This window comes from Akebia trifoliata, chromosome 2 (assembly GCF_017979445.1).
Source record: "Akebia trifoliata isolate Shusen 1 chromosome 2, ASM1797944v1, whole genome shotgun sequence".
Lineage (NCBI taxonomy): Eukaryota > Viridiplantae > Streptophyta > Magnoliopsida > Ranunculales > Lardizabalaceae > Akebia > Akebia trifoliata.
The window spans coordinates 270,636-287,286 of record NC_141376.1 but is presented as its reverse complement, the minus strand read 5'-3'; the positions used below and the strand labels follow the sequence as shown (position 1 = coordinate 287,286).

Below are 16,651 nucleotides of genomic sequence, written 5' to 3'. Positions count from 1 at the left end.
AACAGTGGTTCAGTATGCATAGCTAGCAAGCCAACAAATTAACAAATTAAAGTAATAATATTCGTTCAAAATTCGATAAAAAAAATTTAGTAGAAATTAATTTCCGCAACTAGATATATAGCTAAAACAAAGATTATTTACAGAGTGAGCAAGGAAGACTGAATTTAAGAGATCTTACAATTACAACTACAACTACAACTACAACTACTAGGAGTGAGAGTTTATATCCGATATAAATGAAAACATAAGAGAAGGGAAATCTCACAAAAGAAACTGTATGTGCAAGAAAGGGACATTGTTTTCATTCTTCGCCATTGTACTCTTGAAGACCAGAACAGAACAGTCTTAACGTAACGTAACCAACCCAAGCCTTGTCTCTCATTTCTTGCTCCTCTTAGAGGCATGCGGTCCATCATCACTTTGTTGCCCAAATGTAACTGTATCAGTATCAGTATCAGTATGGTCACTACTGGCAGGGTCGAGTGGTGCAGTACTAGTCCCGGTAGAGGGAACAGGCACATCATGCCCAAGAAACGAAACAGTCCTGAATCATAGAGGGAAACAAAACAGTCAAATTATTAAGTTATTAAATCCTTTAGTGAGAAAGAAGAAAGAAAATTATACTCTTCATCTCTACTGTTAAGAGTTTTCTTTCTTTATATATAATTATATTAATCAATCTATCAAAGCCCATCAGATTAGATATCAATAGAATTATTAAAGATAACGACAAAACCTAATTTATACATTTTACGTTTCTTGCTGATGGGATCTTCGTCTTCTTCTATCTTCTTTGTCTCAGAAAGATCCTTCTTCTTCGTTTCCTTGTCCTGGTCCTGGACATCATCCGAGACGTTTAATTCTTGATTTAAAGAATCCTCATCATTCAAAGCCGTAGCTTCATCTGATGGACCAACAGAAGCAGCACAAGGTAAAATATTACGGTCCACAGAGGATAAATCCTCTACTTGGTCCTCCTCCATCAACGACTGCTCAAGGTCTTGAACCCATGATGAAAGTTCAGAATCCGGAGTGGAATTCGAGGTTTCCTGGACTGGATTTCCGGGATTCTCACTACTGAGAACGTCATCTTCTTGCACTTCTTCGTCGTCTTCTTGCACTTTTCCATCTGCCATTCTACTTTCAGGAACACAGTAGAGAGCGAGAGAGAGATGAATGGAATAGATTAGGGGTTTTGACAAGATTTTGTATGTTTTGGAAACTTTAAAGCGGGAGTCCTTACTCCTTACTCAGTCGTTAGTCGTTAGTCGTTATTCGTGGCTAGCAAGAAAAAGCGATCTTTCACTACCATAGATGGAGATGATTCTATTGACACACCAGGTTTGTACTTACAACACACCAATCCTTTTGAAAATAGGGATTTTTCAAAACTGCACAACTTATCTGCAAATTCCTGTTTCGGTAAACTATTCATTTTAATTCTTTGAGACCAGCTACTTCACTCGTACGTATTTGTAATTTAAATAATTGACTAATTCATTAATTGGTAAATTTAAAGTCAAAATATCCTTAATTTTAAAATAACGAATTTGCAAGAACATTTATAGACAAAATATCTTCTTTTTTTTATATATGATGAATTTGTTGGTAATTTATCAGCCAGTTTGTCACTTCAAATTAAAAACACCTACCAACAAATTGGCTAAAAATGATTCATGCATAGTCAACACACAAAATGGTAATTTGCCCTTGACATTAAATAATGATGTATTGTATCCTATAGATTGATGTGTTATAAGTAAAGTTGATATGTTAATGTGACCCAATAATTCTGTTATGGGTGATGTTCCTGCTTTGGGAGTGCATCCTTCTCCAATCCATGGTAACCTTCAAAATTTTCAATTTTATACATAGACATAGAACAAATGAAAATATAATAGTCATGGAATATTGGACGCATGAAATTTATTAAACAAAATATATTTATTTTCCTAAAAAATTTCAATTCTAAATTGTAAAAAAGATAAAAAAGAAAGAAGAGTACTTTTTACATCACAAAAAAATATAAAAATACGTTGAAGTGACGTTGAGAAATTGATATCATTTCACATTGTTGATGTGGACGTGTAAGGAACCATAGATGCTTCTCATTGAAACATGAGTGAAAGGCATCTATGGTTATGTGTGTACATTCATGTCAGCAATGTGTGAAACAATGTTATTTTAATGTCATTCCAGAGCCACTCAAAAATAATAAAAAGTTAAGAAAACAAGGGATCACCTTTGTGGGTTCCACTCTAACTTAGAAAATATCCGACAAGCCCTCTATTAATTCTCACTGACTACTTGGATGATGTGATGATACAACTTTAAATCATGAAGTAAGATTGAGGCAAGTGCAGCGTAAAAGAATTATAGCTTCTCCATAGAATCATAAGCCTTTCTTAAGTCAATCTTATCTGTGTAACACATTGCTCCCTTGTTCTTATGATATAGTTTTGTAACACAAAATTAGGAAACATTCTTTTATAATCATCCTTGAAGTTGTCTAAATTTATAACACTCAAGATATTTTAAGGTAACCATCTTTCATCTTCTTATCCTCTCCATCTTAAAAGTGATGTTTTGTAAGCATTTCCTCAAAATCTCATAACTTCCATATAACCAAATAGAATTGATCCAAAATAAAAAGAAAAGAAATCCAAACTTCTCGATGTCTGCATCAATAAAGCAATCTTGTTTTACGGAATAAAAAAGAAACAGGAAATTCAAATACTAAGATCATCAACTGATGAATGGAGAGCATGTAGTTGATCAAGCTTTAGAGATAAAAGCTGACCCATGCACACAACAATACAACATACAGGAGTGAAAATATGTAATCTAATCATCTAGGAAGACTGTTTGGAGGAAAATTGCGCAACGGGTTTTCATTCAGTAATTCTGTTTCCCTGCAGAAAGCATGTAAAAGACCTATGAGACCTTTGAATAAATAGTTAATATCAAAGAGAAAGGATTCTAAATTTCTAATGGCAATTGCTTACTTCTTAAGGTCTCGGTTATCCCCTCGCCTAAGCTGCAACAACAATGACTTTCCACCTTCATTTGCTGTTGTCGTCGGTCTGACAAACCAAGATAAATAATGATGTAATAAAGCATATTGAGTGCAAGAAAAAATATTGGAAAGCAATGAGAATGTCCTTGATGAACATAAGTATTTTGCAAAGAAGTGGATTACAGAAACTGTGGATCCCCACATCTGTCATCCACTCAATAGGACAGTGAACTTTTAATGGGAATCAGAACCGCAGCTATACGGAAACAGGCAGAGTAAGCCACAACATCCATGATGTGAATATAATTACTACTCTGTTCCTCTAGATTTACTGGAGAGCTAAGGTTTCTACTTCAACTCTTTTGGAGTATTCAATTCACAATATTTAAAAGTAACATCTTTTACTAATAAAAATAATATAAAAATCCCTAAACATAACAAGATAATTCAATTACCCCAATTCCTACATAAAGTCCCAATTGTATCCGTTTCTTTAACAAGTACCTTTCAGGTTCACATCAGCTTGATGCGCAACTACTTGGATTGACCATATCAAAAAGTTGTACTGTTTTACAGTATAAAAAAAAATGTCAGGTAGACCACATGTTTTTTTGAATAGCCATGATTTAACAATCATATGGGGATCTAGTTTGAATCACCTGATCCACGTCAATCCAAGATGTGTTACATCAGAGTAATGGTCAATAGTAATAAAATGTCACACGACTCACACCAATCGAAATGGTCAAGAAGTGGCATTTCAATATTTGAGTATGGTTATAAAATATGTGGTGTCATCTAACTCAATTGGAGTATCCTAACCACTCTGTCATGGAGGAAAATGACACCCAAACTGAGCTCATTTAGGCTAAGGAGCTCCAGTCGAGGTTCTTAACTCTTCCTGGATAAAGTAGGAGGGTTGCGCCAGCGGGACTAAAACTGAATCCTGAACAGACATTTGCTCAAGACAGAGTGGAAAAGGAACAAGATTCGTTTAGCATGACCCAAATCTTTGGAATAAGCCTTTGATGATGATGAGTGCTTCACTGCAGGTTCTTGCTAATAAGATAATATTACTAGCACACTTCACTGCAGGTTCTTGCTAATAAGATAATATTACTAGCACACAAGTCTCTTTCATAAGAATGTCATTTAAGGGCTGGATTCCTTACTCTGCACATTCCTCATCAACAAACACCTCGATCCGAGGGCTGGCAGCTGCTACAGTTCTAGGCATGGGTCTCTGTGGAATCTGACAGAATAAAATCTGATAAATAACTAACCAATTTTTGAAGGAAGTTCAGACAGTAAAACCATAAATGAACATAGTCAAGAAAGCAATAACTTTGAAAGAAATGTTGTCTGGAATAAAAAAATTGGACCTTATTTGATGTCCACTTGGTAGGAATTGCAGTATTTTCTTTATTCCTTTCGGCTCGGGTTCCTAGAGTATGCCATGATGTCACATCGGCCTTAGATGATTCTGATTGATGACTAGGGATGATGCTGGCAGTTGTATCTTTATAAATTGAAAGTGGAGTAGAATGAGTCCTGCAGAAATGAAGTTGACACAGTTAGTGCTTTATTAGCACGGATGATACTCAAAACCAGATATTCAATAAATAATACTGTCTCCCCTTTTTATAGACCAGAGAATAGAATCATGCGCCTCACCTATCTAGCTTAGCCTTTTTCTTTGAAAGATCAGAGTTCTCTGCAGTTTTTCTTCCTGCCACATTGGAAACAGATTAAGTACATTGGAATTTTAAAGATGGTGAAAAATACTAATAAGACCAACGAGCTTCACCCCGGGTCAAGACCGTTCCAAAGCTTCGAACTGGTAAATGACTGTCTGTTGACTCCTAAAGAGTTTAGATATCAAACAAGGAATGAAAATTATTAGTACGCTTAGACTCATAGCCCAGTTAGTTGACATATAGCAAAGCAACTTTGAGGACATGGGATCAAATCCAGCTTATAAATAAAAAATGAGAATTATTATTATTAATTTTTTTTTTTTTTTAAACAATTAAAAGTAAAGTATTCAGTATCATACTTCAGTAGAGGTCTTTGGTCTTCTCATGGAGCGCGAAAGAAAATTCTTGTAAGCAGCTTGTAATTTTTCTGCCGGTCGGGCTTCCCTAAAACATATGAACAGAAATGCATGACAACATAGAAAACCATCAATGTGTCAAAGACTGATTAAACCACCGAGAGGACACAACATATGTTAAATGAAATTTCTGGAAGAAAAAAAAAAGGTTGGAAGAGTTTCATTGCCAATAAAATTTGCATTGGAAAGACAATGTCAGCATCGAAGATTTGCTGCCAAAATAAATCGGGAGAGCTCAAAAGAGAAGTTGAGATTAGACTAGTATTGCCAGCATAATATTGTGGACTAGATGATAGGTTAGAAACAGTTTCAGTAGAATTGTAGGAAAAAGTGCAATGCTTAATGATAGCCACAAGAAAACTAGATTCAAATAAAGGAGATACATATGGACTTTGTGAACATGATTAGAGAAACTATTTTCCTATTGGGAAGAAACTCAACACAACAAAGGCTTCCATTCCCTAATATTGCAAATGTCAGGAAACTTCAATTCTTCCACACCAGCTTCATCATAAATTTAACTAAACAAAAATGTTAATGATGGATGCACTTGGGACAGTGAAACAATGACCAGTTGAAACTGTAAACCACTTTGACACCTACTCTTTTTCATTAGTTTCTTTGGGGAGTATGAAGGATGATTACAACAATATTGCTTCATACCAGACATAAAATAAATGTATACAAATGTGGACATTAGCATTTGATTCCAATACTATTCTGGTACTCTAATTTAAGTGTTTTGAATGAATTTTCATCATCCCAATCAAATTAGGATGACTCTACAATGACCCACGCAAGTCGTACCCACCTCTCACAGGATGATATCCAAGCTAATGGCTCCATTTTTAATGTTCGATGGGGGCATTACATCAACATAAACACGAAATAAGTCATATGAAAAATGGATTTTAAGATGGCAAGCTCACCTAGCTATGCCAAGATTGAAGATTTCATTCGCATTTTTCAGCTTATTCTTGGATTCCATATGCAAAGCATATGAAATGTAATAGACTGAATGCATTTGCCCAATCCCATTTGCGTCCAAAAAGGTGTATATTACTTCAGCATCAGTGCAATTCTCTGCCTGCAGTGCCAATTTATAGTGAACAGTAAATCTCAAAAGCATAAATCACACGGTTTTCGAATCAATAGTGCACCAAATATTATTGAACAAGTGTAAATGTAATAGTTAAAACACAAAAGAAAAGTGATGATGAGGACACCCACATATTCCAGCCACACTTTCAGGTAGCGGAGATCATCCTTGTAGTGGTCTGTATGCCAGAACGCACGCACACACTGTTCATAAATCACGACCAAACCTGAGCAGTCCCCACCAGATGGGAAAGACTCTTGGACCCATTTGATACACCTTTACAATTAAAACACAATATCAAATTCAGTAGTTAGACTTGGAAGAAAACCCTCTATGACATATCTGGAGAAAAATATTCAGTGTAACAATGAGAGTATATTTTCGGGGCGTAAACCTATAGCTCAGTTGGTTTGACACACATTGCAAAACAACTTTGAGGTTGTGGGTTCAAGTCCAGCTTACCCATCGAAAACATGACAGTTCATTTTCTGAAATTTCTGTATACACTGTTATACCCATATGTGCAAGACACACCCATGCACATTTTCAAACAAATCAAAATATACTGTAAAAAAATCCAGCTATTATTTATATGTTATTAATATATATCAGATTTTTTTAATATATTTGCTCTATATATTGTCTACTTATCACGACAAAAGTATTTAAAAAATACACTCTGAAGTGTGGTAGCTCAGAACTTAGGGTCCCCCATTTGCAAAATGAGAGTTCCCTGGACAAAGAGCAACCCAGGCCCCAATCAATCAATTCAAGCCACAAAAAGAAGATGCATTTGGATGGAAATTTTGGAGTTTATGCTTAAAAGGGCTATCAGACTCCTTTGTATAAGTGTGCAAATATGATTTGTGTGGTTCATTTGATTGAAAAAGAAAGGTCAAGAAAGCCATTTGATTGAAAAAGAAAATTACAATTCCAATAACATTAAGGGTCAATTTGGATAACCACTCTGTGGGCCAAGAGAAAGTAATTATCTTTTGCATAAGAAAGCTTCTTAAAATTATATTTCTACAAGTCAAAATTTTCAATCCAAATTGGCTTTATAACTGAACAAGTGGTGCGCAAATGATGCAAGTCTATATTTGGTGAAGGTAGAATCACATCCAACAATTAAAGTATTGAACTAGAACAAAAACATTAAGAGTATATTTGATTGCCCATGGAAAATGGGTGGGAAATCCATTGCCCATGTGTATTATTGGAATTTTCCATGATGACTGGATTTACCACCCTCATCCAAAAATCTATCCCCCAAACAAAAAATGGAATTTGAATTTTCAACACTATCCATTTTCCCATGGATTTCAAATTTCATGGAAAATGAATTTCCAGGCAATCAAACAGACCCTAATGGTCAGGTACTGTCAATTGAAGTCAAAGAAATCAGACCCATTTCCTATGGCATGGGTCTAGCTCAAGAGGATCCAGATCCCATTTAACTACCCCATGATGTGTGAGATGGCTCGATCTGAAATTGCTTACAAAAGCAAGATAACATGAAAATGAGAAGAAATTTGCAAACCCAGCTACTGTTGTTGCAAACCAAAGAAAATTAAGTACTTAGGTGAACTCCATATATGTTTCTTTCATGAAAGTTATCGTAAGTCCTATCAAAACAAATCAGAAACCCTAACTTCCAGTGAAAGAAAAGTTAAACGCTGAAATACTTACTGGAGCCACGGTTCAAGAGGATCATCTCCTTTATAATCATCAATCGCCTCGATCAACCTCCTAAATCCAAAAGAGAAAGATAGAAAATGAGAAAAGATGAAGGTCAAGAACGCTTACGACAATTTGAGGAAGCTGAAGTTCATATGAGATCCAGAGAAGAAAAAAAAAAGGATCAAATATTGGGAAACCTTCGCTTCTCAAGGAGTGATTTTTTGAGGTTATTGTCGATCTGAGATTTAAGAGAATCGTTCAAGAGAGTAACGTTGCGGCCCCTTTTCAAAGGCCTGATGTTCTCTTTGAAGAGTTCCCATTCGTTTCCTGTCTTTTGATTTGAGGCGAGAAATTCTGTCTCTGGATCTAAGATCTGCGTATCTTCCATGGCTACTGTGTTCTTCCTAGTTTCCTACTTGCGAGGAGAGAGAGAGAGAGAGACAGCGGGAGAGAAGTTCAAGGTATTCAAATTTTGAAATGCGCTCCCCGGCGTATACACATACGGACAAGAAGGCCACGTATGCGGTCTAATATGATTGATAAAATTACTTAAAAGACCTTGGTGGACGGAGGTCTCATAATGGTCCAATTTAGTAAACTTTTCTTTTCTTAATAGTCTTAGACCCATGGATCTCATCTCCCATATTTCTCACGATTGAATGTCTTATTATTTAAGTTCTTCATTTTCATAAATAAAAAAAAAAAAAAATTTACATCTCAATCGAGTTCGAAGACTCAATTCCGTTAGAAAGGATTTAAGGAGGAAGAAGAATCCCTTTTCAAGGATTTTTTCAATCATTTTAAAAACGTATATAAAAAATTTGGGATATTTTCACTTTTTATCTTGATTTTTGGATGAAAATCGATAGAGGCCATCATTTGCCATTTCCCCCTTTTTCTTTAACATGTTGCTGTGTGAGAAAGGAGATATGGATGAGGGGGATTTTGGTTTCACATAGAAAGTAAAGAGGAAGAGGATTTTCTAAATTCATCAATATGTTAACAACCGAACACCAAAATCATTTTTAACTCTCTTGATCAACTTTCGAGAGATGAATTTTTGAAAGGTCAACTCTCATAATCAACTTCTATTTTTCAAACACACCCTTAGTCTTTAGTGGTTAGCACGTCCACTATTAGGTCTTTAGGAGTTTTTTTCTTGAAGATCCATGCAATATTTTTTTCACAATGAAAAAAATCACGTAGAAAAAATAAATGACAACCATCTAGGATTTATGTTGTACAAAAAAAAAAAAAACATGATTTGTAGGTGATATCTTCATCAATCTCGATCAACGAGAGTTTGAGTCCTCATTTATGAGTCATCAAAGATTTATCTCGTAAATTACCTGGCGTGTGTGGGGGAGGGGACTGCACTCCGAGGATTAGACAGTGATTTAAGAGGTCTGAATTCTTTGATTCGACAAAAGGATTTGATTGATACCATAGTGCTTCTGCAATATATACTTAACCTTGTATCTTAAGATCATATGATGTATTTTTTTTTCTTCCTAAAATCCACTTTTAGTATTATGTTTGGGCAACTTATTTAATAATTTAAATATGTAATAAAATGAGGGCAACTTGGTAAAACCATCTGGAGGGTTAGTTTAAAATCCAAAGATTGATTTCAGACTATCTGGTGCGTGCCACGTCAAATATAAGAAGGGTAATTTTGTAAATTAGGATGCCATTCAATACACGGGAACTGATGTGATGGATCTTGGATTAGCATTGTTAGGAAAAAAAAAAAAAAAATTGGAGTTGGACAATTAGTGTCCAACGAACTGCTGCCCTCGAAATGGATGGACACAAAATCGTCCAATTTTCATTAATTACCCTTACTCGTAAAAAGCAAACTAGTAATGTAGGAAGTAGGAACTCTGTTTGTAATTCACAATCTTCTTCTGCTGCCTCAAGATCTCAACGCTATGGCGATGGCTCAACTCTCACCTCAGACTTCACTATCTTCTTCGTCGTCTCCATTCTTTTGCCGCTCTTTTGATGGACATACTAATTATAAGTGTTTAACTTCAAAGCCCCAGAATTTCTATCAAAATCCAGCCAATTCGTCGCATTCATGTTGCAGGGCTTCATGGCAAGAGGTCTGCAAATTTCTAGGGGGGCTTCTTCTTCTTCATTTATTTATTTTTCTCTTATTTGAGAAATCTCGATTTCTTTATATTTAATTGTATACTCGTCTTGGTTGAAGCTCGCTGGAGTTTTGATTTTCTCTGCAATTCCTTTCACCGCTGTTAAAGCTATTGCCAACAGTCCAGTGGGAGCGACGCTTCAGAAGCGAATGCTGGAGACGAAGAAATCTGCTGTGGATAATTCTTCCAAATTCAAGGACTTGGCGAAGAAGGCCAGAAAAGAGAGGTGATTGAGGAGGAATTTTTTTTTGAGAATTCAAGTTTTCAATTTTATTTCTGAAAAAAATGGTTAAACACCCAAATTCAAGACTTTTCAGTTTATTTTTACACGTTTCTGAATGAATTTTCTGTTATAAAGCAGTGCTGTTCAAAATTATAACCCAAACATTCTAAATTCTACTATAAATCCCTTCGTTTTTTTATTAGATGAATCCTTAAGTTTTCACTCAAATTTTAGGATTCACGGTTTGAATATTAAAACCTAATACTCAAGTTGCAATCAAGTGTCGATGTTTTGAGTTAGACTATGAATCCTTCTTTCTAACCCATCTGTTCACCTTAGTCGGAGAAAAAGGGTAAATAAGTGAATATTACTTATGTCATTTGAACTTTTAAGTATAGAATGAACCTACCTACAAAGCCATTATTAATATGTTTTTGCATTACAAATCACATTCCCAAACACTTTCAAAAGCATTTCGTTTGTTACATGTCTTTGAAAATTTTGATATAGTTATTAATATTTAAGTGCATCGAAGAAATAAAAATAGCAAAGAGTTTACATGTGAGGTAGAAGATGGCTGTAGTGTTACAAAATTAGGATTACTATGTAAGAATTGGTTGAAATTTTGCCATATTCTTTTGAACTTTGATTGGGTATGATTACAACTTACAACCACTACTACTTTAGAACTACTTCTAAGCTTACTTTTGATAAAAATGTCAGATTTCACACTTAGTTACTGCAATATGTATTTTTCTTCTTCTTTTGTAACTCTCTCTCTGAACTTCGTACAGTTTTTGGTATGGAGAAGAACGTCCTCGCTGGCTTGGTCCGATCCCATATGACTATCCTTTGTATCTCACTGGAGAACTACCCGGTGATTATGGCTTTGATGTTGCAGGCCTGAGTAAGGATCCGGTGGCTTTCCAGAAATATTTCAAGTATGTAAATATCAAACATGAGACTGATGTGTGATTCCAATATGACTAATGATAAATTGACTTGAAATTCACTCGCTTGACATGGCATGTGCACAGAACCATAGATCTTTTTTGTCGTGTATCCCGAAGAAAAAGGTCTATGGTTCTGTGCACATGCCACGTCAAGCGAGTGAATTTCGAGTCAGTTAAGGTTGTTGACTTTCAATGAAAAGAACCCGATTTGAGAAATGACATATTTTTTTCATCATTTCAATACCTTTTTTTTTTTTTCTTGATAAAAGAATTTTATTAAGAAAAAAAAGGAAGCCAAGATGGCCTGCATACAAGCAATGATGCAAACAAACACATGAAACTACTACCTCAATGAGCACATTGAATCCCACCAAAACGGAAAATCCTCAAAACATACCTCCTTGAACTCCTTACACAGCTTGGGGCAGAAAAAATTAGCAATGCCATAATGAAAATGATTACTACATGCTCATTCCCTTCAAGGATTTTGTTGTTCCTTTCCTTTCTGATTCCTCAACATACAACATAAGGAGTTAATGACCACTAGATCTTTTCTCTATGCAAAAGGCGTCCATCTTCCAACCTGTCTATCTCAATCATAATACTTCTTTTTTGTCAATTTGACCGAATTTCCTTATTGCACATCTTTATTTTCTCGTTGAAAACCTTAAGCTTGCTTCTAAACAGGTCTCCTTGCACCTTGTTATGAAACTCACGGTGGAATAGCCACATGTCAGCTGGAAAGGATTAGCTTAAATTGAGAGGACCCAATTCCATTGGTTGCTTTGTTTGTTTCACTCTTCCAGTTTCAGTTCTTTGATTTTCATACCCAAATGGTGCCTGAATCTTATAGTTTGTGAAGAAATGTTTCTTGTGATACTTCACTACTAAGACATGCAAATGCAGATAAGATGGGGGTAGTTTGTACAGTTGTATATTAGATATGAGTTATATCTTAATTGGCTAACCAATTCCGAAGGTTAATCTGTTTGAAAAATTAATTTCGAAAAGAATAGTTGTAATTTCATTTTTTTTTTCTTTGCAGCTTTGAAATACTGCATGCTCGTTGGGCTATGCTAGCATCTCTTGGTGCCCTGATTCCAGAACTGTTGGACCTATCAGGTGTTATTCACTTCATTGAACCCATCTGGTGGCGAGTTGGCTATGCAAAGCTTAAGGCAAGTATTGGTATCTCTAATTTGTATAATGTTAATATGGCCTGAAACTATACTAACTTCAATTAACTTGTCCTAACATGTAAAGGTGGATCCATATATTAAATCAACCTTTTTGCGATTGTTGTACTTCCTTTTTTCTGCAGTCTAAAGATGCTTTCAAATTAGAAGTACTTTTAAAAAACCTTTGTTTTGGTCTATTTATATTGAATCCATTCTTGATAGTTGATTCTCTCTATAAAAAAAATTGAATTTCAGCTTTACCAACTGGACACCTCATTCGGCGAAAGACTTTCCTTGGAAGGACATCTCTATTAGAATACCAAGCCTTATATGCTCTTAAGACATACATGCAAAACATAACAAACCAATCAGAGGGGTATAAAATGATCTTTCAAAGACCGATCATCCAGGACACTTGGACCCCCCCCCCTCCTTTTATTTTTGGAGAGTTGCTATTGGCACACCATTTTTACTGATGCCACACCAACGGTGTGCAATTCTTTGGTGATATATATGGGAATTGGTGTGGCATTAGTAAAAGTTGGTGTGGCAATAGTAACTCTCTTTTTTCCAGTAAAACATCCCAATCCAGACTGCCCATCATCTTAGTTCTTCCATTTATCTAGTTCACTTCAGAATTTGTTGGTCAACTCCCTGCAGCCTCACCTTCTGTATCGTTTCAGCGTGATCATATTTTCTTAAGAGTTGCATAAGGTGTCCCCATAGGGCTCATCAAATGGTGTATTCTATCACTGTAAATGTGAGCCAAACATGCCTTAGAGGCAAGGGTCATTTTCCCAATCTCCCTAATCTGGTTTCAGTACTCATCATAGGCAAAAGTTAAAGAAATTAAATCCATTAGCAGCATATGTTTTAATTCAGAGGTTTGGGGCAGGGAGGTTAAATGATCTAAAGCACAAGCCATAGGTCTCAATATGTGGTGTTTAAGCCTCATCTGCACACCTTTTAAATTAATATTGTAAATAATATGATAAATTTCAATATAAAAAAAACTTTAGAAATTAATGAAAATATACTAACACATATTATATGGAGGAAGAGAAAATTTGTTTATGTTATTTAATTTTAGAATATATTATTATAGGGATTAGGAGAAGAACATTAAAATGAAATAGATTTGTTTTTTTCTTTTTAAGTTAAACAACCTTAAACTGCCATCACCAGTATATGCACACAAGGCCTACACCGTGTGTGGTATATTAGCACCTTATCGAGGTGGCACCTTCTAAATTAGTGTACTTGTTTGCAATTTCTTTTCTATATTGCTTGCGTTTGTAAAACCCAAGTCTCATTTCAAGATTATCCTCCTACCTATAGACAGCTTTATTTAATGGATCTAACTTGCTGAATTTCCTAAATTCCTAAAGAGAAGAATATTATCATTGACCCTAGCTTTTTTTTTTTGTTAATGTTCCACCAGGGAGATACTCTTGACTACCTCAGCATCCCTGGACTCCATATAGCTGGAAGCCAAGGAGTACTTGTCATAGCTATTTGCCAAGCCCTACTGATGGTAACAACTCTTATCTAGAATTCTTATGTTATGCTACCCTCCTTTGAAACCTGTTTTTGACCAGAAATACTGCCAGAACAGTAAACCCAACCAGACCATCAAATAACACTAACAATCAGATCTAGAGATACTTCTGGATTGTTCATCCCGTTTTCTCTGAAATGACAAAATGGTAAGGCTAATCAGGTCAGGTTTATATTGTCCTAAGAGATTTCAAAGTTGGGACCCTCAAATGGTTACAGACTTCCAGCATATTTGTGCCATGTGTGGTATGAAATGAATAAAGAAAAATTCTTACCGTTCTCGCTCATTATGCCAAATTGCCAATACATCTCACTTTTAGAAATGAAAATTTTGTCTTTGCATTTCAATAAAACTTCCACAGATATTTATTTACTTTGAAGGTCTTGAAATCACTCGATGGAGAAACAAGAAAGAAGATTTTGACTTCATATGAGTACTTAGAATGAGGCTCATTAACAGGCTGATGAAAAGTCCAAAGAAAGGATTTAAATCCTTCCAATTTAGAACCAAAACTAACGCAGCTGAAAATATAAGGTTATGGGACAGATTGAGTGGGACTATGCTCCATAGAAGTGGTGGTTCACTGCTTGAGTGGTGGCGATCCACTTTGAATTGAGGGTGACCACTCAACTCATACCCAACAGATTGTTGAGGAGAAAAATACTTCATCTGCAAATGATTGTTGTGGAGGAAATCTTGGTTTCCTCACATGTCAAGATCTGTGCCACGATATTATGCCTTGCTGATCTCCATCATCTTCCTCCTTAGCTCAAGAAGATATTGCTAATTGTACTCCAACAATTTGATAACAATCTATATGAATTGGAAGATTGACAGAAACACATACAAATCTTCAGAGTTCTTTTCATGTTTCTTCTACATCTGGTTCTTTACTTATTATTTATGGACTTTGTGGGTAGGAAATCTTGGTTTCCTACCCAGCATGATTTCACACTACATTTTTCTGTTTTGCCAGGCTAAAAACTTTTATGCAGCATGTTTTCATGCCACTCCTTGATTTTTTTTTTTTTTAAGTACTTGTATTCTCCTTTGTTTCACAGTATTAATCTTTGAGTCGGACTCAAATCTCCTATTTCCATATTTTAGCAACTCTATGTTCTAGATGCATTTGACATATAATTTTCCCTACTCACTACCAAGTACACTCATCACTTAATTTTTTTTCCTTTGCACACCATTTGGATGATTGCACTCAAAATTAATATATAAATATATGTATTGCACTCCTTCAGTTTTTTTTTTCTTTAACGGTGCACACATAAATTATTGTTGGTTCAATAATTTTTGTAAGAAATATTTGTCATATAACAAGCATGATTACAATTTACACAAGCAGAGAAGATGATGTCACAAGAAGGTGAATTATCCTAAATATTAACATTACTGATAATGAAGAGCAATTAGTAGGTTAAAATAGATGTTATAAAATAAAAAATAAAAAAGGTTATTTTTCAAGGTTCGTGTGCAACTAGCTACTTAGTGGTGTTATTGATCTAGGCTTGTCATGGATATCCCTTGAAGTTAGCTTGGGAACAATATATCCCAAGCAATTAGGTCTGACAACTTGTGTAATACATATCTCAATATAATAACCATTTTGATGTGCATAACAAAATCTTCTTTTTGTTCTTACAATTGTACTGCTTATTTTTTCATTTGAAACCAAGAAATTGAGGGTGTTCTAACTTGAAACTTCTCATCCAAAATGTGTGAACAGGTGGGGCCAGAGTATGCAAGATATTGTGGGATAGAAGCTTTAGAGCCTCTGGGGATTTACCTGCCAGGCGACATAAATTACCCAGGAGGTGTACTTTTCGACCCCCTGGGACTGTCCAAAGACCCAGTTGCCTTTGAGGATCTCAAGGTTAAAGAGATTAAAAACGGGCGTTTAGCAATGGTTGCGTGGCTAGGTTTCTATTTCCAAGCAGCTTTGACAGGTAAAGGCCCTGTACAAAACCTTCTTGATCACATCTCAGATCCTTTCCATAACAACCTATTTTCTTTTCTCAAACCCTTGTAAATATTTTATGTTGAATCATGTACATAGAAATTGTTCCATGGGAAGAACAGATTCCACTAAGGTAAAATAAAATAATTTGTTAAAATTGAGCCTTTTCTCAGTGGCTGAATGGGTTCCTTGCATGAAATGTTAGTGCTTGGTACAGCCAATTTAGGCAAAGAGAATTTTTAAAGCTAAAAAACTTTCTTGACCTTGTCAATAAAGTTGTCGCACCTCCTTGTGATATAGTTTGGTGATCAACAATTACTTGAATGATTATTAGATCTTAATTTTGTGACTGATTAAGAATACCCCATAAAAGCTATTGAAAAACACATGAGATGCTAACTAGTAAAAATCATAGTGACAAAGTCAGGTGATCAACAGTTACTTGAATGATTCGATGATTTAATCTTATTAGTCCTGAATTTTGTGACTGAAAGGTTTAATCTCATTTCTTCTTTTTCTTCTTTTTCCTCTTTTCTCTCTCTCTCTCTCTCTCTCTCTCTCTTCTTATTCTTCTCTTCTTTGCATTTAAAAAGATTCGAATGAGAATTTTAAGCTTTAATTTTTTTCGAATTATACACTATTCACATAAAAAAGGTATGATAAGTACCTATTGGAATGATTTTGTGAAGTTCAGTTGAAAATGTTGTTG

At 35.2% G+C, this 16,651-nt stretch overlaps 3 protein-coding genes across 4 annotated transcripts; 1 reads left to right on the top strand and 2 right to left on the bottom strand.

The window, feature by feature from the left end:
• Window positions 1-110: 110 nt before the first annotated feature.
• On the bottom strand, window positions 111-1,265 carry LOC147408498 (uncharacterized). The gene is made up of 2 exons (XM_086458762.1): window positions 748-1,265; window positions 111-544 (listed from the first exon to the last, which is right to left on the bottom strand). Exons 1-2 carry the CDS (start codon window positions 1,134-1,136, stop codon window positions 379-381), a joined length of 555 nt encoding a protein of 184 aa, XP_086314888.1. The 5' UTR covers window positions 1,137-1,265; the 3' UTR covers window positions 111-378.
• Window positions 1,266-2,622: 1,357 nt separating this feature from the next.
• BUBR1 (BUB1-related (BUB1: budding uninhibited by benzymidazol 1)) lies at window positions 2,623-8,382 on the bottom strand. Of its 2 annotated transcripts, none has more exons than XM_086418797.1 (11): window positions 8,106-8,382; window positions 7,918-7,977; window positions 6,360-6,504; window positions 6,059-6,216; window positions 5,073-5,157; window positions 4,824-4,878; window positions 4,691-4,745; window positions 4,399-4,567; window positions 4,189-4,259; window positions 3,006-3,083; window positions 2,623-2,912 (listed from the first exon to the last, which is right to left on the bottom strand). In XM_086418797.1, the coding sequence occupies exons 1-11, from the start codon at window positions 8,294-8,296 to the stop codon at window positions 2,849-2,851; spliced, it is 1,131 nt and encodes a 376-aa protein (XP_086274923.1). In that variant the 5' UTR covers window positions 8,297-8,382; the 3' UTR covers window positions 2,623-2,848. The 2 variants fall into 2 exon arrangements, with proteins under 2 accessions (XP_086274923.1, XP_086274913.1); XM_086418787.1 differs by having other exon boundaries at window positions 4,189-4,268; window positions 8,106-8,381.
• A 1,360-nt stretch (window positions 8,383-9,742) lies between these two features.
• LOC147408496 (Chlorophyll A-B binding family protein) lies at window positions 9,743-16,103 on the top strand. Its single transcript, XM_086418807.1, has 6 exons — window positions 9,743-10,013; window positions 10,121-10,287; window positions 11,079-11,225; window positions 12,283-12,415; window positions 13,857-13,949; window positions 15,712-16,103. The coding sequence occupies exons 1-6, from the start codon at window positions 9,840-9,842 to the stop codon at window positions 16,012-16,014; spliced, it is 1,017 nt and encodes a 338-aa protein (XP_086274933.1). The 5' UTR covers window positions 9,743-9,839; the 3' UTR covers window positions 16,015-16,103.
• The last annotated feature ends 548 nt before the right edge of the window (window positions 16,104-16,651 follow it).

Bases quoted from the DNA above. Each gene is read 5' to 3' on its own strand.
- BUBR1 (XM_086418787.1), bottom strand. From the start codon at position 8,296: ATGGAAGATACGCAGATCTTAGATCCAGAGACAGAATTTCTCGCCTCA. The intron at 6,505-7,917 runs GTAAGTATTTCA...TTAATTGTAAAG, and splicing joins CCTCTTGAACCGTGGCTCCA to GTGTATCAAATGGGTCCAAG. The intron at 4,568-4,690 runs GTGAGGCGCATG...TCATTTCTGCAG, and splicing joins AAAAAGGCTAAGCTAGATAG to GACTCATTCTACTCCACTTT.
- LOC147408496 (XM_086418807.1), top strand. From the start codon at position 9,840: ATGGCGATGGCTCAACTCTCACCTCAGACTTCACTATCTTCTTCGTCG. The intron at 10,288-11,078 runs GTGATTGAGGAG...AACTTCGTACAG, and splicing joins AAGAAGGCCAGAAAAGAGAG to TTTTTGGTATGGAGAAGAAC. The intron at 12,416-13,856 runs GCAAGTATTGGT...ATGTTCCACCAG, and splicing joins TTGGCTATGCAAAGCTTAAG to GGAGATACTCTTGACTACCT.
- LOC147408498 (XM_086458762.1), bottom strand. From the start codon at position 1,136: ATGGCAGATGGAAAAGTGCAAGAAGACGACGAAGAAGTGCAAGAAGAT. The intron at 545-747 runs GTATAAATTAGG...TCTATGATTCAG, and splicing joins ATCAGCAAGAAACGTAAAAT to GACTGTTTCGTTTCTTGGGC.